Genomic DNA, 23,150 nt, shown 5'->3' on the forward strand with positions numbered 1-23,150 from the left:
GAATGGGCTTACTTTGTTGTGAGCCCGATATGAATGTAGCGGTAGTGCGCATTCTCGGCCACCGCTACATTCATTTCTATGGGGTTGCCAAAGAAAGCGCTCGACAGCCCCATGGAAATGAATAGAGAAGTGGTCAAACATGCGCACTATTGCTCAATTCCTATGGGGCTTCCAGGAAGAGCAAGGTAAGCCTGTTCTTGTGATCGGTGGGGGTCCCAGTGGTCGGACCACCACCTATCCGATATTTATCACCTATTCTGTGGATAGGTGAAAAATATTGATTATGGGAAAACCCCTTTTAAGTGCTCTGGATTGGCTCTGCTTTTGCACTCTGATGTAATATATGTGTAATTGTTGCATTGTGTTCTCTCTTTATTACATGTTCTTGATCATAAAAGGGGTTGGAAGGTACTGCATTTCAGCTGTTATGTCATATTATGTTTCATATGACTCCAATGTATTGATATAATAGTTTTGAGGGTATTGGGTGGAAAGGGTTTATGGTTTGTATTTGTAACACAAAAGTTGTAAAAACTCAATAAAATCTACTTTCCCAAAAAAATAAATTATATCATTTTGACTTCTGTCTGTTCGACTCGGCCCATTATAGTCAATGACCAACTGTGCAGCCACCCGGTAAGGGCAAAGTTACCGCTGTCACTTTGTTCTAGTGATGTTCATCCTGAGACATGCAATATGGATGCATGTAAACAGTAAAAATATATTTGTCGAGTAAATTTGGCATTATCTCTACACTTGATATAAGCTTAAAGATCATTCCCCCTAAAATTAAAGTCCTGAAGTTCTCTCCTATTAAATTGTTAAACTATGTGTTAGTTGTATTGGTTTTTAAAAAAAAGCTTTGTGACAAACAAGCCCCCACGGGGCTTGTCCACAACCTCTTCTGAACTCCTTAATGGTAAATTTGCATAGTTATGCAGCAATACATAAATTGTGGATGTATCCCTACAAAATTGGTGGCGTTGCCATTTACAAGTGTCAGAAAAGCAAGTGACTATATTGTTGTCAGCCAGCTTTCCCAAAAACAGATATAGCCAAGAAATGGCTAAATACAATGTTTAGCACTTGACAAATCGAACAGTAAAAAGAATGAAGTGATTTTTTTTTTCTTTCACAAACAGGATGGCTAATTTTGTATCCTTACCCGTAGGAGCTGACGTCTCACAAAAAACAAGGTCCTGGCTTTCTTAGTAGAATGGGGCAGACTATCAAAGCCGTAGCGTCTTCTGTGAGGGGAGTTAAAAATCGCCCTGATGAGTTTACAGAATTGGGAGAATATGTGGAAGCTTTTGGCCAGAAAATATCTGTATTAGACAAAGTGTCTCACAGAATTCACAAGGAAGAAAAAGGTATACAATATTAAATTGCATAACATATATTAGCCAGCGGCTTCTCTTTGGACCACCCCTTAATGGGTAATTATACTTCTAAAAAAATCTTGCATGTCAGAAGTTTTGATCGGTGCGGATCTGAGCACTGAAACCCCCACCGCTAAAACAAAGTGGCACAAGCGTTCAGGTGAGCGCTCTGCAGCTTAGTTTCTGATCGACTTGCCTCGGAAAGCCGAACGAGCGGTCTACGGACTCGTAGACTTTCTATTCAGCCCGTACACTGCTAACTTGGCTTTCTGAGGAAAGCCGTTCAGAGACAAAGTGGCACAGCCCTCACTCCAGTGCTTCTGCCGCTTCATTTTAGCGATGGGTGGAGTCTCAGTGCTTAGACCCCACCGATCAAAATTTCTGACATGTCACTATCACATGTCAAAAGTTTTTTAAGTTTAGTTACCATTTAAACTGTTTACGTTGCAGTTTAGCCTTTTTGTCATGGGAGTGTTTTAACAGAACTATACTCCTTGCTTGTAACGTATTGAATTCCACCAGTCCCCCTCCAAATGTAGTCTAGCCCAATTTAGGGGAGGTAGTCGGGAGGTCACCTACAGAACCTGCAGTCAAGAGCGGCAAAAGGGAACACGTTTATGGGTTGATTTTCGCATTGTTTTAGTTATTGGTGGGAGTCTCAGAACTCGGACCCCCACTTCTCAAAACTTCTGGCATGTCACTATGACATGTCAAAAGTTTTTTGATAGTTTAGTTACACTTTAAATTTGCACCATTGTTAATGTTTGGCATGAGGTTAAAGCCTTTGCTTCTGTAAGCAGGAGCTGTACGTCTGCCCGGCTGGCAGATACACACAGCCCATGGATAAGAGTGGTGCCATTTATCAGGAAAATTCAAAACACTCTTTATCTTCTTATCCAGGACAAGAAAATCAACTGGAAATGGTACAGAACAGCAAAAGGGGCATATTCTGTTCAACTATTAATTTAAATGTTATGTATTACTCCATAGATTATTATGAGGAGATGAAAGAATATGGTCCTATCTACACTTTGTGGTCGGCCTCTGAAGAGGACCTGGTGGACCCCCTGAGAGGAGTGGCAGGCTGCATAGACAAGTGCTGCAAAGTCACCGAAGCCTTAAATTCTAATCTCTCCAGCGATCTGATTCCAATTATTCATGAATATGTTCTATACAGTGAAACACTTTCTGTAAGTACTGCTTTACTATGTACGTTTTATGTTACACAAGGGATTGCATTGAATCCGTGGCAGTAACATGATGAGCAGATTAGGCCTGTGACTTGGAAGTTTTAGTCGCATTCCTCTCCTGATACATTTTTCAATGCTTCTAGCTATTCTATGACTGTTAAAGTGAACTTGTCAGTAGGAATTATCATATCTGAATTAGTAGTACATGAAGAATGCCCCATACATCTGTCTAGTCTTTTATTAGTTATATTAATTTTAACACTTATTCTTCACATGTAGATCAGGCTGCAATCGGCAGGCATCGTAACTGTTTATATAGATAGATGGCCCTTCGTAAACCAAAAATATTGCATGTTGGTCACTGCGCTGATAACAACTTTATTTTCAGTTCATTGGGTATGTGCATTGTCATTTGTGTGACAGCATTACTTTTTTTTACAAAACTTCTCAGTGTCGCAGTTGGGCGTTTTTATTTTTGTTCACGTTTTTTGTCTAGGGTTTTCACGCTATTGTCATAAAGTTTCTATTGAATTTGTATTTATTTAGATTATTTTGTTGGTTTGTGAACATACATTCATCATTATCGTTTTTATATTGACCCCTAGATGTCCGTACAAAGGTTGTGTGACAAAGGCCCTCAATGCCTTGGAATAAAAAGTATTCCAAAGTATTACGTAAGCGGTCAAATGACCGCTGCTTCAAGTCCCCTATTATATGTACCAATAAAAACAATTTGAGCAGTGAAATTCCACGGCGCTCACTGTTCAGTAAAATCTACTTTTATTGAGGCAAACGAAGGGCAGCATGGACATGGAGCACAAGCCTACAGCCGTTTCCCGTGTACCCACGCTTTGTCAAGGAGACCTTGACCAAGTGTGGGCACATGCAAACGGTCGTAGGCTTGTGCTGCATGTCCATGCTGCCCTTCGTTTGCCTCAATAAAAGAAGATTTTATTGAATGGTGAGTGCCGTGGAATTTCTCTGCTCAAGTTGTATTGCTAGCTCTTACTCTATACACCACTGAGCACCATCTATTGTGAATTCATGTGAAGCCGTTTTAGGACTGTGCTAAGTGTATGGTGCTGGGACTTCTAGTGCTCCAAGAGCCGGAGCAGTGCCGGTCTTCTTTGCCTCTTGGAAATTTGTACTAATAAAAACTACAACCCATCCTGCTAAAAACAAGCCCTTAAACAGCTACCTTAATGAAAATATAAAAAAGCTATGACAGCGGCTACACACAAAAATGTCCTTTTTTTTACCCCCAAAAAACTAGCTTTTATTGTGCAAAAGTACTATGACTAAACAGATTTGATATTGCCGTATTCGTTCCGACTTGTAGAATAAAGTTACTTTTTTTTTTTTTTTTATACGCACGGTAAATAGCAAAAAAATAATGGCGGAATTGCTGGGTTATTTGGCACCACAATAAAAAAAAATAACACAAAAAAAAAAAATATAACCAATAAATTATATCTAGCCAGAAATTGTGCTACTGAAGAATACAACACGACCCGCAAAAAAAACAACAAACTACAACGACAGAAAAGTAAGAGCGCTATGGCTCTTGGAATGTGATGATGAAAAAATTAGAAAAGAAAATTGCATTGTCCTTAAAGCGGCTCTGTCACCAGATTATAAGTGCCCTCTTTCCTACATAATCTGGTCGGCGCTGTCATGTTGATAACAGTGGTTTTTATTTTGAAAAACAATAATTTTTGACCAAATTATGAGCAATTTTAGATTTATGCTATTTAGTTTCTTAATGGCCAACTGGGCGTGTTTTTACTTTTTACCAACTGGGCGCGGTACAGAGAAGTGCATGACGCTGACCAATCAGTGACCAATCCGCGTCATACACTTCTCATTGTTCCAGCCCATTGTTACAGTGTGATTGTGCAGTGAAAGAATCTGGGCTGGAACAATGAGAAGTGTATGACGCTGATTGGTCACTGATTGGTCAGCGTCATACACTCCTGTGTACAATGCCCAGTTGGTTAAAAGTAAAAACACGCCCAGTTGTCTATTAAGAAACTAATTCGCATAAATCTAAAATTGTTTATAACTTGGTAAAAAATGATCGTTTTTCAAAGTAGGCTTGCCATGTCAAACTGGTCCTACTCCAATGACTGCACAGTCACAATTTAGGCTGCTCTGATGAATGAGTAGTGTTCTACCCACTACTAGAACGGTGCACCCAATATAGTGGTCATTATTGTTTGGTTTTTTTTCTTCGTGAATTTATACAACCCCCTAAAATCCCCCTTTATCTCCTTTCCTCTGCTCTTGGAGTTCTCATCAGGACAGTAAATGTATATTTGCTCCTTGAATGTTAATTCCAGCAGCTTTTTCTTTTAATTCACATGTTCCTGGGTTTTCTGACACTCTGGTGAGCTCATATAGACATGTCCACCCTCTAACATTCTTCGTTACGGGCTATAAGGCCTTCGTATTTTTTGGAATCTTATAAAAGTTGACAGGACTTAACTGTAAATATTACTGAAGCGATCTGGTTAGATTTCAGTATCCTGTATAGGGGTAATACCAGTGGGAAAAATAACTTATGAGTGAAGAGTATAGAATCTCTGAGAAGCACACACTATTAAAGTATGACTCCGTTCACATGTGGTAACCCTCCCTTATCTTCCGGTACATATTAACATCTATAGTGGCAATTGTTGCTGATGTTTTTCAAAACCTTCCTGCACGCTACCGGATTGACTGGTTGTCCAGTTTAGAAAACCCATTTTCATATACTTTATTAGGGAACTCTGGGTCTATAGATGGGGGTCTCCTGTTAAGGATTTTTATCGCTTGCCCAGATTTGAGAGTGGTTACAAAGAGCGTCGTTCGCTCTGCAGGACGTTTTCTGTCCTGCATCACACATACAACCCATTGATTTGAATGGGCACTATGTAATGTTTAATTTCCCCTGTGGTGGCGCTGCAGGCAAATTCAAATTCAACTGATCACAGGGGGCCCAGCAGGGAACACTTTGTAATATTTTAATTGTCAAGGGACCATTCTAACGAGTAGGGATTGTCCAAAGCGGACAACCCCTTTTTAACTATGTCTTATATAACATTGTTACAGATTTAGTGGTTGAAAAAGGACCTTAAATCCATCAAGTTCAACCTTTTATACTTACAAACCCCAGTTTATCCAAAGGAAGGCTGTGATGGTTTATTGCAGCCGTGCTCCTATTCACTTGAATAGCGGCAGAGCTGCAGTACTGCAGCATGGCTGCTATATAGTTGTGGGAACCTTCTGCTTCCGTCTCCCACCCGTGCAGAGTTTCCGGCACCAGGTGGCAGCTGGGATAGCTCATCGGTGCGGGGTCCGGGTGTCTGATCCCCACGATCATATACTGAGGACCTATCCTGCGGATAGGTCCTCAGTATAAAAAACAGCCCCCGATCTGGACAACCCCTTTAATTATAGACTTTAGGTTTGGTCTCCCTTCAGGAGACCTTTTTATCAAGTTGGTAACTGCTACTACTAGGAGGAAAATTAATATTACATTTTACTCTTTAGCCGCCATTGGGAGAAATACAATTTGCATCAATATGGCATTTAATTAGCTGTAACAAAAACGTTCTCCTCCTACATTCGTACAATTTCTCTGGACTAAATAAATGGAGATTAAATGTCAGCTTGTGAGTTATCTGATATCCACATACTTTTGCAGATGCTATCAATAACATTAATTTACAAAAATCTCATTCACACTCTTATTGGGAAGTTGTGAACAAAAATATTGAGATATTTTGATGAAAAGTATTAACCTGACTTCATGGAAATTAAATCATATTTAAAGGGGTTATCTGACAGCTATTGGAAAAAAAAAGTCCCCAAACACTAGTAGCCACAATAATCCCTCTGTATATGTAATATTTCTTTTTTATAAAAAAAAAAAAAAATCAAAACAGAATTCTGACTTGCCAAGCCCAAATATGATGCCCGTGCTGCTGTTTTGCTTCAGAGTCAGGACTTTTTCTTGCAGCGCATGTTGAAAGCCTACGTGTCCCAGCGTCCTCCTCTTCCCCCCCCGCCCCTTTACAGGGCGCTGTGTGGCGCTACCCACAAGGGGGCTGTGTGGCGCTACCCACAAGGGGGCTTAAGTAACATAATAGCTTTGTAGTTGGGGTTGTTACGGACACGGCGTTACCAAGTATGTGTAACGGTTTTACTTTTTTTTTTTTCATAATAAAGAATTTTATGAGGGGGAAAAAGTGGGTTTTTCATTTTTTAATTTTTTTTGTTTTTTTATTTATTTAACTTTATTAAACTTTTTTACTAGTCCCACTAGTGTACTTCACTATGCAATCATCCGATCGCTTTTATAATACACTGCAATACTTCTGTATTGCAGTGTATTATTGCCTGTCAGTTTTACACTGCGGATAAGCCAGTCCCTTTCACACACGTGATTGAAAATGCACCGATAACCCAGACCGTTTTTTACCTGTGACCCTCCAACACGCCAGCCCCATTCAAACACAGGACTGAAGATACGCCAACGCACCAGCCCCTTTTATCCCATTTGATGAGAGAAGTTACAACACAGACTGGAAGGGGAGGCACGGGCAGTAACGTGAAGCTGATGACATGTCGCAGCTTTTAAAAAAGCTACAACGGTTCCGGGTTCACATGACCGCTAGTTGATTTGGGGGAACCAGACCTTCGGCTACAGCAGATGAATTAGTAAATGCATTAAATTATCTAATGGTTATAAAAACAATGGGCAACAGTTTTGTCTCTCTGGATAACCCCTTTAAAAGGATAAACTAACCACAAATGTGTTAGTAATAGGGTGCCAATAGGCTGGGCCTACACAGAGCAACATTGTCATCACGGATTGGACGGTTTCAGTATATAGTGACACTCCCCTTTGACAAGTGGAATGATCGCATCCAGTTGTCAATCTATTCATACATTTTCAGGAGGAATAACAAAGAAACGGCTCAACACAGATTTCTAAGAAAATATTCCCCAGAGTTGTTATTTTATAGTGGTCAGCACTGTTGTCTTGCAGTGCTGGGGTCCTGGGTTAGAGTCCGACAGAGGGCAACATCTGCATGGAGTTTTCATATTCTCCCAAGTTTGCATGGGTACCCTCTGGGTGCTCTGGTTTTCTCCCATATTCCAAAAACATACAGATAAAAAATTTAGATTGTCAGCCCCACTGGGGACCGTGAATGAGGACAATTTTTGTACAGCTCTGTGGAATATGTAGGTGCTATACAAGCAACAGACATAAATATACGGAATACAAATAATTACGAAAACCTACATGTCAGAGCTGGCAGGATCTCTAGAATTAGCATCTTGTATGCGCTCCATTCACTTGCAGTCTACACACATTTGTCTAAATAGGACACCTTTGTACCATGCTTTTTTCTCTCTCATTAACCATATTTTGTCAAATATATTTGTTGATCACCTCTTTACCACAGATTGTTAGAACATTCGAGCATTGCATATGTCATTTTATGCTAGCCATATATGTAGCGATGTGGTAGACAAAAAAATTCACTTTTTAGATGTCCGATATGTCAGTCGGCACCAAAAATATTAAACTTAGTTGTTACAGCCCAAAAAAAAACCATATAATTACAGATTGATTTGCAGTACGTTAATGTATTAAGTTTAGCTCTATTTTGTCTTAGGGAGTGCTGAGGAGGAGAGATCTAATCCAGACAGAACTTGATACCAAAGTGGATGCCCTGGTGAGCAGAAAAGCTGACAAAGACATTGTAAGTAAAAGCATTTTTGTCTGGCAACATCCAGTGCTGTTCAGTTTGATTGATGAACTTCTATTCCTATAGTCCGCACATGCACAACGTGCTGCCTGTGGCAAGAGACGCTCACAATACGCTAAGGGCCCCATGCATCAAAGCTGTCTTGGAGAGAAAGGGACCTTGTTGCCCATATTGACCAATCATGTTTTATTTCATAGCCGTTAAAGATTTCCACTGCACGTTGAAATAGTTTACATAATTCCCCAGTAAAATATACTTAAAATAATAAGTCAATTTTGTAAATACTTTTCCTTTACTTTATCATGTTTTTCACTATTTGAGGTTGTCTTCTATGGTCATGTATAAAGCTAAAATTCTGCTGGATTTATTTTATAATGGAGAGGTGCATTGTGGGACTGTTACCGGTATTGCCAAGCTGTTTGGTCAATTGTGTGACATGAGCTCAACAAGGAGATTATAAAAGCAGCTATGCATATGAATGTAGAAAACATGACAACTCAAAATCTGTATAAAACCGGTAAAGCAAAGTGCCTCAATTTTTATAGGCCGTTCGCGAATCGGTGGAAACTGGAGCCAGTATTTCATATGTAATGTAATAATTTGTAAGAACGCGGTAGTACATTTTGTACCCTGACTAAAGATGGCAATTGATGTATTCTTGGTATTCAGACAGGTGGTGTTGGTCAGACTGCAAAGCTTGAGTTTAAGGATTTTGCCATGATTCTTGCAGCTTCTGCATTAGAATGTCGACTTTGAAACCGTAATTGTCCTTAATGTTGCAGGCACAGGTCTGTGTGTATTGGAGATTATAGGCATTGTTCACACTACCTTAAGAAGCTCAGTTCAGAGCCTCCTTCAGCAGTTTTGTCGTATTTTGATGGGAAGAACAGCGCAACATATTCTTCCTCTCAAAACAACGGAACCATAGTTGTACGATGAATCCGGGACTTCGTCATTTTAGTTTTCTGTTCTTATGACAGAGCAGAATGATTGACATCTTGACGATAATGTGAACTAATTTGAAGATTGACAGGCCCAGGGATTTTCATTGGTAAGAAGAATTTGATACAGGCAACCGGTTAAAACCGGCAAGCAACTAGCCCCTTAAATGCGCGCTCCTCACTCTGCTGATCAGTAGGAGTTGTTCTATCTCTGGAAACCACTTTTAGTGATCACAGTCTGAATGAATGTTATTAGGAAAGAAACCTGTTCCAAATACAGTAACTAGCTCATGCAATTGTAAAATGTCAGCCCATTATAAAACCCCGTCACAGACCACATATCCGGGGAACATCACAGAATGAGGACGTCCTGATTAGACGTGTTTCTATTAACGTTGGAAGTCGGATGCTGACATCACTGGCTGTACTTTCAAATGGAAAATGTCTTTTGAATTTTCTTTTCTTATTAGAAATTCATGAGCGGAAGTTCAATAAACTGCGGCCTGACTGTAATTCGCTTGGACTATTTTCTGAAGACATGCAGAGCAGCCTATCGGTTGTTTGATGTTTTTGTGAAGAAAGTCAATTTGATGTTTTTTGATCCTTTACTCCCAAGTCTTCAGCTGCCCTCTCGCTACCCGTCTTTCATTTATGTCTGTTACTGTGCACGTTATTTTCCGGTTACATCTTCCGTGGCTGTCTTATTAATTTGCTGTCACTGGAGTACTTGCTTTCCAGATGTATTAGCCTTGTGTTAGTCATTGGTTGTTACTGACCATTTCTTCTAATTGACCGGCAGATGGTCTTTTGAGCTTTTGCAGTTGCATAGATCACTGATCAGATTTCAGAAGATGTGAGTTGTTAGTAAAGTATGTGTTTTCCCATCATCCTATACAACCGTGACTTTACAAGTAACACAAATCTTAACCCTTTCATGACTAGTGTTGTCATGATACCACAATTTGGACTTCGATACCGATACTTCGTGTAGATTCTCAATACCAAAACAATACTTTGCCGATTAATAATTACAAAAAAAAGTTCTTCCATTTTCTGATGTGAGGCATGTGGTGTGATGAATTTTGAACCTCCATGTGCCTCACATTTAATAGTCATTAACCCCATCATGTATCTCACTGTCATAATGGACAGCATTGGGTTAATGTGTAAAGTACATGATGGGGTTAATATTAATAAGTGAAAGAAAGCGGTTTTTATTTTCCTTTTTTTTTTTTTTACAGCGTACATCTCATAAATGACACTATAAATTTGTGCACGTTATTACAGTCGCAATGATACCAAATATGTGTATTTTATTAATTGAGCCTTTTATTTTAAGGTTTAGTGTAAAAAGTTTTTTGTTTTGTTTTACGGTTTACATTTTTTTTTTCTCTGTCCATATATGGACAGTGGTGTCAGGGGCTCCCTCTAGGAGCAGAGTTCCCAGCCAGAGTGTTGCTCCCTAGAGGGAGCTTAGGTGGTGCTATCTCTAGTGGGAGATGGTGTGATCCACCGGAGTGGAGATGGTGCGATCCATCGGAGGGGAGAGGCGTCAGGGGCTTTCTCCGGGAGCGAAATTCCAGGCCAGAGCACTCTGACGAGGGATTCCGCTCCTAGAGGGAGCTTAGGTGCTGCTATCTACTGGGGGGTGTACTCTGGGTGTCTCAAAGTCCAAGCAGACATAAATGTGCAGCACTGCACTCATTAAACTCTGTTCCAGGCTGCCAACGTTTATATACGTGAAAACTGCATGGGGTATCGTCAGTTGGAACGTATAAAGCCGTATGGCTGTTGTGAAAGGGGTTAACTAACCGGAGAGAGTGCATAACATTTCTGTAATCCAGCATTAATGGGACCGGATTGGAACTGTATTAAGTCTTATCGGATTCCTTTTCAATGGAAATTACTCTTTGTAGTATCCTTTTTGCTGAAATTCTTCTTCTGTCCCCATAGTCAGTCTCCATCGGTCCCGTGTAATATATCACATGACCCATGACATCCAATTGCTGTGGTTTATTAGGGACACCCATCTAGTAAACGCGTTTAGCCTTCAGTACCGCAGCAATTTGTCGAAGCATAGATTTCATTAGGTGTTGAAATAGTCTTCAGGAATATTGGCTCATGCGAACAGGGTAGCTTCTCGCAGTTGCCACTACACTCTCCTTCTGCCATGGGATAAACAGCGGCGACAAAGGTATGAACATTGCTTATGTAAGTCCTACTGTTCAAACGACAATCCACAGATATTAGAGGACCCAGGGTATGTCAAGAAAACATTCCCCACACCTTTACTCCCCCCTCCACCATCCTAAACTGTTGACACCTCACAGGAAGGGTTCATCGATTCATTCTGCTTGCACTAAATTATGTCCCTCCTATCAGCATGGTGCCACAGAAGTCGTGAATTTCTGTTTCCATTAGACAGCAATGGCACTCGAACTGGTTGTCTACTATTATAGGCACGTTTGTTGGCGCACCAGTGTTGAATTTGACTGCAATTTGCATGACTGTGCCTGTTCGTAAAAACGATTCTTGATGTCGTCCTCTGACCCTTTTCGTCGACAAGTTGAGAAAAAACATCCATCGAAAGGGGATCCTGTGGACGTCAACAATCACACTATTCATGGTATACTCTCAACAAAATTGCAAGGCAAAACCTCACAAAGTTGGCACTTTTTTTAAATACTGTCCCCGGCTAGTCTAACACCGATGACCATGCCTTTTCAAGGTCTCAGATCGCTCGATTTTCCCATTGTAATATGAATTCATGCTGAAATTGATCCACAGAAAACATGCTCCATTGATTTTAAGCTGTACTTCGGGGTCACCTGTCTAATTTCCATAGAGGGAAGCTCCAATCGTGAAATGGCGGGTGTCTAATAAAGTGGCCATTTAGTGTATTGTGCAGTGAAATCGCTTCAATTCAATGTCTGATAATCCGGCACATCTTTCCAACACAGAATATATGGAATATAATGTGCAATTTCAACAAGCAAAAGACTAAACCGAGAGAATCAATTAGCAAATTCTATTAAAAACATGTTATGAGAACATATAATTTTAAACATGTTTTGTATCGACACCTATTTAATTTTTTTTTTTCCTGTGGCAAGATATTACATTTATAAACTTCTTATAACGCCACTTAGTCAGGTGGATGCACTATAGAGGGTAGTGCTAAAACACTAAGTGTTCAGAGGTGGACACGCATGCACCGTTTCACTGCTCCTCTGGTTTCTCTGTGCTGGGTCTCCTCTTTAGGGGTGTGGAGGGGTGCTTGCTGGCGAGCAGGCTGTCAAATTCTCTTCAGTGCTTGTCAAAGAAGGAGAATGTCATTGTGCATGCTCAGCATCTCCCCTAACTAAGCTGAGAACGCTGAAAATGGCCCTCTCCTCCTCTGGCAAGCTAAAGATTGAGACACTCCTTTGCCAGCAGGTATCCCTCCGCACCGCTGAAGTTTAGACAGAGAAGCAGTGAACGGCACAAGTGTCTCCGCCTCTGAACACATTGTATGGTGGATGCGCTTTACCTTTATGTCGTCATAGAAAAAAACGAGTGTCATTTTGAATGGGTGTCAATACAAAATATTTTAACCAAGCATATTATTTGTAGGATTACGCATTCAATTTGACCTTCCTTCATGAAAGTCCTCTATCTTTTTACAAGTGAATTTTATATGCCGTTCTATAAACCTCCAATATTATAAAATATCTGATTAAACAGCATCTATCAGGTCTCAGTGATCCCGGATAAATGGAGTTTTACTGTATATAGAATTTTTTTAGATATGATTTTTTTTTTTTTTTTTTTTTTATAAGAGACTTCACTACAGAGCCCATCCAATATTCATAAATCAATGCCACAATTTGTACGTTTACTGATGTACATGTTTAATATTTGCAACTGGAACCTTGTTTAGAAATTATCGCTTTGCAAACCCCTATCCCTTCAGAGACTGCAAGTCTAAAATAAAGCTGTATATGAAAATATGATCATTCAATCTGTCCAATTACTAAACAATTGCAGATGCCAACGTAATGTGCAGTTTTATTCTGTGCCAGTTTTACTCTGCTATTCGGAAAACACAATCTGTGAGTACATTTCGGGCTGTTTCCACCCAGGGGACGTCCAGTAGCTCAAAGATTATTTTTTTTCTCGTGTGTATTTGTAGACAACCGATGCAGATGGTCTTCATTGGGGGGGAGAAAGCATTGCATTCAGTGTGTGTTACAAAAACTAACATTATATGAAATAGCTGCACTCAGAATCAGGACTAAACTATGAGATATAAGTATTGCAACTTTTTTTAAATGCCCTCATCCCAGGTTTTCACCAGTCAACATGTCATACATTTTGGAAAAATGTCTTTAAAGAGAGTCTATTGTCCGAAAAGAACTGGCCACTAAGACCTTTCAATAGGATGACACTTCTGAACTTATACTGTGTACACTGGGGGCAGGGGCAGCATGGCTGTGTACACTGGGGGCAGGGGCAGCATGGCTGTGTACACTGGGGGCAGGGGCAGCAGGGCTGTGTACACGAAAGAAAAAGTGTTTCATACTTGTGTAGTCATGGCAACGCTCCCCTCTGCCGTCCTGCAGCCCGGCCTTCTGGAATGACGTTTCATCCCATGTGACCGCTGCAGCCTATGATTGGATGCAGGTGTCACATGGGATGAAACGTCATCCCAGGAGGCTGGCCCGGATAAAGAGGCACAGATTTCTGGGTAAGTGTAAGATTTTTTTATTTTCTGAGTTGCGATATTTGCGGCACAATCGCAGCTTTTAAGCCACAAAAATCGCAACATCTGCTATTTGTTGCAGGTTTTACCTCCCATTGAATTTAATAGGGAAAACCCGCAACAAAAAAGCAGCGATTACACAAATACAATTGACATGCTGCGGATTAAAAAACCGCACTGCAGGTCAATTTCTGAGAGTCTTTTTCCGCTTCTCATTTATGCAGCGTTTGGATGAGATTTGTTCAGATATCATCCACTTTGCTGCTACTTTATTAAGCCCCATGCACATGACCGTATTTTCATCCATCTGTAAATACTGTCCGTAAATACAGATCCGTACTGCTCTGCACCTTATCCGCAAATACAGTGCGTAGTGTATTCGTAATGCATCTGTATATACAAAAAGAAAGCCACAAATGATGTGCAACATCTGAAAACCTGGCGTCGCCTAGCAACTCTTCCGTAATTATGGACGGCTACGGGTGCACATCCGTAGCCGTCTGTAATTACGGAAGCGCCCATAGACTTCTATGGGGAGTCCGTGCCGTAATTACGGACAAGAATAGGACATGTTCTATATCTTACGGATCATTTCTACGGAACAGACACCCATCCGTAAAAATAGTCTGTAGCTTATATGAATGGGTCCGTAATTACGGATAAAAAATACGGTCGTATTCATGGGGCCTTATGCTGCGGATTTTCTGCGACAAAATCTGTTGGGGAAAATCCGGAGTATTCACGCTACGTGTGGACTTGCCCTTAGAGTTTTTAGATTTATTTTTGTCACCGCCAATGATTTTGATTTTATTTTTCTCATTTACTTGTGATCCGAAGTTGCAGTAGATGCTCTGGCTATTTTATACGTTACCTGTATTGTAGAAGTATGTGCTCTTGTTGCAGCTGAAAGGAGAGATTGAAAAACTTGAAGATAAAGTAGAGTGTGCCAATAATGCTTTGAAAGCGGACTGGGATCGATGGACAAAAAACATGCGGACTGACTTAAAAGCGACATTTTTAAACATGGCAGACCGTAGGATCAACCATTATGAAGAGGTAATGTAGCTCATGTGTTTTAATTGAAGGCTTAATACATACACCACGTTTAATAAACCGTCTTTCGAATAGGTTTTGTTTTAGTTTTTTGCGCTCTTTACTTAAAGAGGCTCTGTCACCAGATTTTGCAACCCCTATCTGCTATTGCAGCAGATAGGCGCTGCAATGTAGATTACAGTAACGTTTTTATTTTTAAAAAACGAGCATTTTTGGCCAAGTTATGACCATTTTCGTATTTATGCAAATGAGGCTTGCAAAAGTACAACTGGGCGTGTTGAAAAGTAAAAGTACAACTGGGCGTGTATTATGTGCGTACATCGGGGCGTGTTTACTACTTTTACTAGCTGGGCGTTCTGATGAGAAGTATCATCCACTTCTCTTCACAACGCCCAGCTTCTGGCAGTGCAGACACAGCCGTGTTCTCCAGAGATCACGCTGTGTCGTCACTCACAGGTCCTGCATCGTGTCAGACGAGCGAGGACACATCGGCACCAGAGGCTTCAGTTGATTCTGCAGCAGCATCGGCGTTTGCAGGTAAGTCGATGTAGCTACTTACCTGCAAATGCCGATGCTGCTGCAGAATCAACTGTAGCCTCTGGTGCTGACACGATGCAGGTCCTGTGAGTGACGTCACAGTGCTGCACTGCCAGAAGCTGGGCGTTCTGAAGAGAAGTGGATGATACTTCTCATCAGAAAGCCCAGCTAGTAAAAGTAGTAAACACGCCCCGATGTACGCACATAATACACGCCCAGTTGTACTTTTACTTTTCAACACGCCCAGTTGTACTTTTACTTTTCAACACGCCCAGTTGTACTTTTGCAAGCCTCATTTGCATAAATACGAAAATGGTCATAACTTGGCCAAAAATGCTCGTTTTTTAAAAATAAAAACGTTACTGTAATCTACATTGCAGCGCCGATCTGCTGCAATAGCAGATAGGGGTTGCAAAATCTGGTGACAGAGCCTCTTTAAATAAAAGATGGCCATCCACAGAAGAGTCCTTTCACTGCTGAATCTTCAGCATTTATTTTGCTCCTTTTTTAGATATAATTCTTTTATTTTTTTGATCTAGTGTGAAATTAGCCGCGTCTTTGGAAATTGTTTTTACTAACCCAGCACAGGGAGTGCTGAGTGAAAACTATTCAAGATTAATACCATGAGGTTGTATATCCCACAAATTACCTCACTCCTCGCTGAAAAATCTAGTACTTATATAGTATACATATTTTATATAGGCCTCTAGTAAATGGGAAATCTCTTATGCATCGCCACAAGAAGGTGCGCTAAATGTAAGTTGTCAAACAACTTCTAGACCCCACCACCTACCAGACTCGGCACTGATGAAAGTTCACTGGTCCCTATTAGATGCCCACTTTCAGTGACCATAAAGAGCAAGATATTGTGCCCTAAAAAGGGTCTGTCAGCTCTCCTGACATGTTTGTTTTAGTAAATACATGTATTCCCCATAACAATTCTGGAGCATCTTTTCTTGCAGCTCTGTGTTGTGCCATTCCTCTGTTGTTCCTCCTAGATATTCATGAATAAATTGACAGCTAGTTGTTACCGATTTGGTGGGTCTCCCTACAGTCTGACATTGTCCAATCAGTGCTGTCCGTGTCCGGTGCAAGATCATGCCCCATTGACAAGTGGAATGGTAATGCCCAGTCGTCTAATTTAATTTATTTGTACATTCTTTAAAGAATAATAGAAGAACGGTAAACGGAGAGTTGACAGATCCTTTGCTGTAGGGTTAATCTCTTATGTATAGTCATGTGGTTCAGTGGCCTCAGGGGTTCCTCTGCCTCTGCACAGAGTTGGGTCATGAACCATCCACATTATTACGAGATTTTCAAAACGCTGCATCCTGTAATAGCGTCGTCCGTTTTTATACCGATTAGGGGAGTTTAATGATTCATACTCTAGAGGAAATGAATAGGAAGAACCCATGAGGTGTTCACATCACTGAACCCCTGGTAAGTAAAGGAGGTAAGGGGGTTCAACCAGAACTCCTTCATTAACTCATCTATATTTTTTTTTTCTTTGGACTGGTGAATACTCTCTGTTTGTATTTTAGAGATCACCTCCAGCAGGGACAAGACTTTCCATCACTGCCTCCCACGTGATTGTCTTTCTCAGCTTCTTTTTATGTATGTTTTACTCACTTTCCTGCAGTCCGGCCTCCTATCTTCTTCTGAACAGACGCCATCTTGAATTTTACATTTCATCCCACTTACTCTTTTTGTGCTATGCGTTCAATCCCATTATGTCTCTGCACAGCATCACATGAGCAGCTACAGCCAGTGCCGTCTCTGCCTGCTGGGAGAACAGTGGGATTATCCCTTGAAACATTTAAACACTATCACACGGACGTATTGTGTCCCTACTAATAAAATCTTAAGCATCACAAAGCTCTAAACAGATGTGCGCCTTGATTTTTTTATTTCTTCACTCACAGCTTGAGATGTATCCACCTGTCTCTAATAATGAGGACACAGTGAAAATCCTAAAACTAACAAAGAAACTGACTAAAGCCACCGGGAATTTTTCCGGTAAAGCCGATGGCCAAATACTAATTAAGACGTAAAAGTCTGATTTTTGGATGTTACACACAGAATATTTAATTAAAATCCCCATTGTTATCTAGGTTCTGTCCGTCTGTCTTTGACTTACTTTATACCTGAGTTCATTATATGCCAAATTGAAATGTCGGAGCCTAATTAGGAATAACATACAGTCATAGATTAAGTAATGGAATCATGGTTGATGATTGGCAGTATTGGAAAGAGCACACTTAGCCCAAGGTTAACCGCCTTCCCTCACATTATTACCTCAAGCATTTTAATTGTGGGTTTTTTATTTTAAAATACAGCAAGACAGAGATAATTCATGATATATTTTATAGAAGCTGTCAGGTAATTTATCATACATGCCAATACATAGTGTAGTTAATTATCCGTAGGCCAGGTTAATACTTGGGCGAGTCTAGAAGATAGATGGTGCTGTAGAAAAGCTGATACTGTATTATAACCCACTACTTTCATTTCATAATATTTGTGTATTAAAAATCTTGTGGAGATCTTGGGTTCTGTACCTACACATATACCCAATACTAAGTTCGTTGAACAACAGCCAAGGATGCACAAATCTCAGCTTGAAGGGGTTTTCCCAGAATAATAAATTAACCGGCTGTTGGAGCGGCAGCGTGCATGCTCAACAGCCACTCCATTCAATGTCCTCCTTTACTTCGGTTGAGGAGGAACGGCGGTTCGCGACCAACGGTGCCCCCCTGTTCTCACGATCGGTGGGGCACCCAGCGATCAGAAAATGATCACCTATGATGTGGATTTGGTGATCATTTATGATTCAGGGTAGCCCCTTTTAATAATTCAGGTTTAACTTTTAATGCAAGTGTATAAAAAAATAATGTAGCAGTTTTCATGCTGGGTTATATCAAATTTATTTTAAAGAAATTGGAGAACCATTTTCTAGGCGATGTACACCTTAGACATTTTTGTTTAAAAAACAAATTATTTCAATCAATGTGATTGGTGCAACTTTCAAAATACTTTGTTAAAAATTATTTTTACTTTTTGAGATATAGCTACTTTGTATACTGTATACAGAGCAGCTGTATCTAGTGCTGAATCCTGTATCTGTCAGGTCCGAGGGACTGACTGGTTTAGTGTCAGCGGGTCCTGCGTTCCAATCGCAGGAGCCACATGTAATCGATCACATCTAAGTCATGAATTTGGATGTAATCTGTTACCGCTCGATCCTGCGTGTCGGAAGCAGGACCCGCTGTCACTGAACCCGTCAGTCCCACGGACTTGTCACACGTTTCAGCGCTAGATACAGATACTCTGTTTACAGAATACAAAGCAGCTGTATCTCAAAAAGTTAAAATTTTTAATAAAATTGTAATTCGAAAGTCTCACAAAACACACTGAAATACTGATAGACATTTTAATTTTTTTTAAAAATCGCTATCGAAAGGTCTACATAGCCTTTAATATGTTTTAGCATGATATTAAATATTTGTCTGGGATCTCTTAGGTATACGTGCAGTCTTTCCATCCTACTTTTTTCTTTCACCTACAGCTATTCCTCAAGGTAAATGGAGCTTTTTCCGGGAAAAATTTTGCATGCTGTATTATGGAGGTGGTCGAACTGGAGCCTTTTTCAGGTCATAGTCTCACCTGATGAAGGCTCTGGTTAGGAGCTGAAACGCGTTGTCTATTGAATCTCCAATAGACAACGCTCACATTTTCTGAAACAGAGCTTCAATTCTACCGCTTTCCTTCACACCACCATAGAGTTAAGTAATAAAATACTGGCTGTCTGCAACCACAACTAGAGTTTGCTTACTCCATACTGTTTAATTATTGCGCTCAATGTATAAATATGTGTGTAATAAGCGCCTCATATTGGTGGCAGCAGGCAGACAGAATTGTATTATGCAACTATGTCTATGCAGAGGATTTTAAGCAGTGTATCAGAAAATAGATCAAATACACCTGTTTGTGCAAAGCCCCTCCATATACAATGGACACAAGCAAGCTCCGTGTAGACAGGACTGGAGTTCAAATTGGCCCCACAACCCCAGTACTGCATGGCACTTTACCCCTCCCTAACCGTTTTTTTAGTCTATCTCATGAACAACCAGTTGCCCGGCCCTAATGTATATGAAGAATATAACATGCAGTCACCACATCAGTAATCTATATTGCTTGCATTTTCGTTGATAAATTCCATATTGTGACTTATGGATAATTAAATACCACAGTCACTAGGCCTTTTCAGTCCAATTCCTACCTTATCCTGGGGGTAGGCAATTGAAAAATGAGTCTGCACTTTGCACCTGGTATTAAATTCACATTTAATCTTCTAGATGTGCCTGATGCCATTTGTCTTAGTAATATGGCTGTCTGAAAGGTGCACAATTTCATATTTGATTTTTGCTAATGTTACATTTTTTTCCTGGGCAGGCAGCCATTCTATAATTTCAGATGCAATAAATGTATCTTAAGTTTTACCAGTTGCCTTAGTCTCCCGAGTTCAAATAGATCAATGTAGATTTTTTCTTTTCAGTGTCTGATTAGATTCAGTTGGAAATCTGGTTGGCAATGCTTTATATTATGAAGTCCGCGACTACACGCCGGGGCTCCCCCTAGCTGTTAGCGTGAGGAACTGACTTAAAATTAGAAGACCTTCCTCATCATTCTGCCTATTCTTATATCCTGTTTTGGCATCGCATCCTCATAACGTCAGCTGTCTGTCTCCAACTAGTCATGTTAAGGGGGCAGTTAGAGTGCCGTGACCCGCACTACCTAAATACTTTTTGCTGTGCAGTGGTCCCTGGTGACAATCGGGGAGCTTGTTAGACTCCGCACCTTGATGCTGCCAGCACTAACCCTAAACGGTCTAAAAGAAATCCAATATGTCCGGCCAGGTTTGTGAGACATCTTTACAGGCATCGGCCCCTTTTTCTTTTGTGTAGGATTGTGATATTTAGTAGCCTTGAAGGTGGCAAAATCCATGGAGTGTCAAGATAATTACAATTTACAAGAGTGTCATTTTACGGCACTTTTTTATTTTTTTGGGGTAGGAGAGATACTGAAAATAGCTTTCAGTCTAAAAGGTACTGCTATTACAATCAGTGAAGATCTTGGTTGATTTTGATGCCTCATAAAGAGCTATTCACATTCTAATGATGATAAATGGGGGCTGCGTGCCATCAATTACCTTTTTTAATGCTTTTTGTGTTTGGTGGTTAATTTTAATACATGCGATTTACAACGTTATCACTTTACTTTTTAGAAATTTTTTTATTTTTGAGCTAAATAATAAGCGAATGCGTGTGTGTACAGTAGTTTTACAAAACTTGCCAAGGATGAGCTAGAAGGCACTTCTGACAGTGATGTGTGTTGTGACTTCTAAAAACACGCAGCAAACACATCCATAGGAATACATTATGTGTGTTACACAATGCAGTAGACTTCATTAAAGGGATTTTTCAGCCTTACATATATAAAGCATTATTATTGTGTAGTGAAAAGTCCTGCAACTTTGAAATATATTTTCTTCAATTCCTCACCATTTCCAAGATCTCTACTTTCTGTCGGTGAGCATGTGCTTGTTTATATCCAGAGGCTGAACAAAAAAAAAAACTTGTACTGGCCGAATATTTCTCAATGCTGACGGTTTGTCATGGTTGTATCCAGTATAGAACGGGGCCTCTCAAACTTTTTTTTTCCAGGTTCTCACCTTGCCAGACCATGCCAAAAGAGGGGCATGTAGATGTGTGGATAATGCGCTGAGGGTCATTTATAACAGTGCCCTATAACTGACAACCATGGTACTCCAGAGTTGGCCACAGTACCCCCAGTACTAGCCACAGACCCCCAGCAACAGCCAATTTTCTCCGCACCCCCCCCCCCCAACCAGACAGCACAGTACTTATCCTTACACACTCTTGACTTTTCTGCCGCAAGATGGAAGGAACAAGTGCTCGCTTGCGGGTTTCTGGATGGAGACCGTAAACAAGCGTATTACCTACACTGAAAAACCAAGTACCGGTATATTAGAAAGTTTCAGAGCTTTTCATCATACAATGATTAAACATTATATTCATAAAACTTTAAAACTTCTTATAAAAGTCTTATTTTCCATAACAGGGACCACCATGCAACATTTCTATTGACCTTCATTGCAGTGCAAGGCGAGAAAAATAAATAAGTGAATTGGGTTTCTAATTTTAGATAACGGTACTTGAAATGTACCGATTTATGCACCTACTGAATAATTCACTTCTGATCTGCTGATCTCAAACCTGTTTTATTTAAAATCTTAAAGAATTTTCATCATTTTTAGTTCTCCATGTCTCAAGTCTACAGGTCGTCCGTCGGTGGAAGGTTTCAGTAAGCGCTGTTTTGTATAAGGGCTTATTCAAACGAACGTTGCGTTTTTGCGCGCGCAAAAAGGGCGGCGTTTTGCGTGCGCAAAAACCACTTGACAGCTCCGTGTGTCATCCGTGTATGATGCGCGGCTGCGTGATTTTCACGCAGCCGCCATCATAGAGATGAGTCTAGTCGACGTCAGTCACTGTCCAGGGTGCTGAAAGAGTTAACTGATCGGCAGTTAACTCTTTCAGCACCCTCGACAGTGAATGCTGATCACAATATCGAGAAACCTGTTAAAAAAAAAAAAGTTCGTACTTACCGAGAACTTCCCTCCCGGCCGTTGCCTTGGTGACGCGCCTCTCGACATCGGGCCCCACCTCCCTGGATGACGCCGCAGTCCATGTGACCGCTGCAGCCTGTGATTGGCTGGAGCTGTCACTTGGACTGAATTGTCATCCCGGGAGGTTGGACTGGAGGAAGAAGCCGGGAGTTATCGGTAAGTCAGAACTTCTTTTTTTTTTTTTACACGTTCATGTATATTGGGATCGGAAGTCACTGTCCAGGGTGCTGAAACAGTTTAACTCTTTCAGCACCCTGGACAGTGACCATCTCCTGACGTCGCGTACCGGAAATTTTTTTTTTGCCGGGTTCGGCCGAACCCGGTGAAGTTCAGTTCGGTTGTCTGGGTTCGCTCATCTCAAAGACACTCCGTTTGGATGTTTGTAAACCGTAAACTGTTTACATTCATCCTTTTGACAGCTGGTGCGCGAAACAGGCAGTTCGCACGGAAGTGCTTCCATGCGACCTGCGTGGTTTTCACGCACCCATTGACTTCAATGGGTGCGTGATGCGTGAAATACGCGGAGATATTGACCATGTCGTGCTTTTTGCGCAGCGGACAAACGCTGCGCAAAAAGCATGGACTGTCTGTACTGCCCCATAGACTTGTATTGGTCTGTGCGTGGCGCGTGAAAACCACGCGGCCCGCACGAACCCAATACACGTTCGTGTGAATCCACCCTAATTCTGTCTTCTGAGTGGAGCGAAGGGAGCAATTTTAAAAATAACTTTTGTCAAAATGATACCAGCGTCTCTACCTGAGATATTGATATTAACTTGTCAACATACATAATTGTCTCTCCAAAAGTAGAACATAAAATGGTGCAATTTCATATACAGCCGTG

General features: G+C 40.7%; 1 protein-coding gene across 3 annotated transcripts in view; it reads left to right on the forward strand.

The window, feature by feature from the left end:
• The window catches only part of SNX7 (sorting nexin 7), a 69,714-nt gene that overhangs the window by 43,952 nt on the left and 2,612 nt on the right, over positions 1-23,150 (forward strand). For 2 of the 3 annotated variants that reach the window (XM_075833176.1, XM_075833177.1), the window contains exons 5-8: positions 1,172-1,370; positions 2,370-2,569; positions 8,236-8,322; positions 14,914-15,066. In XM_075833176.1, the coding sequence (XP_075689291.1) occupies positions 1,172-1,370; positions 2,370-2,569; positions 8,236-8,322; positions 14,914-15,066 (639 nt within the window). The remainder of the gene's footprint in view (positions 1-1,171; positions 1,371-2,369; positions 2,570-8,235; positions 8,323-14,913; positions 15,067-23,150) is intronic. The other variant, XM_075833178.1, reaches the window with a different exon arrangement.

Source organism: Rhinoderma darwinii, chromosome 7 (genome assembly GCF_050947455.1).
Source record: "Rhinoderma darwinii isolate aRhiDar2 chromosome 7, aRhiDar2.hap1, whole genome shotgun sequence".
In the NCBI taxonomy this organism is placed as follows: Eukaryota; Metazoa; Chordata; class Amphibia; order Anura; family Rhinodermatidae; genus Rhinoderma; species Rhinoderma darwinii.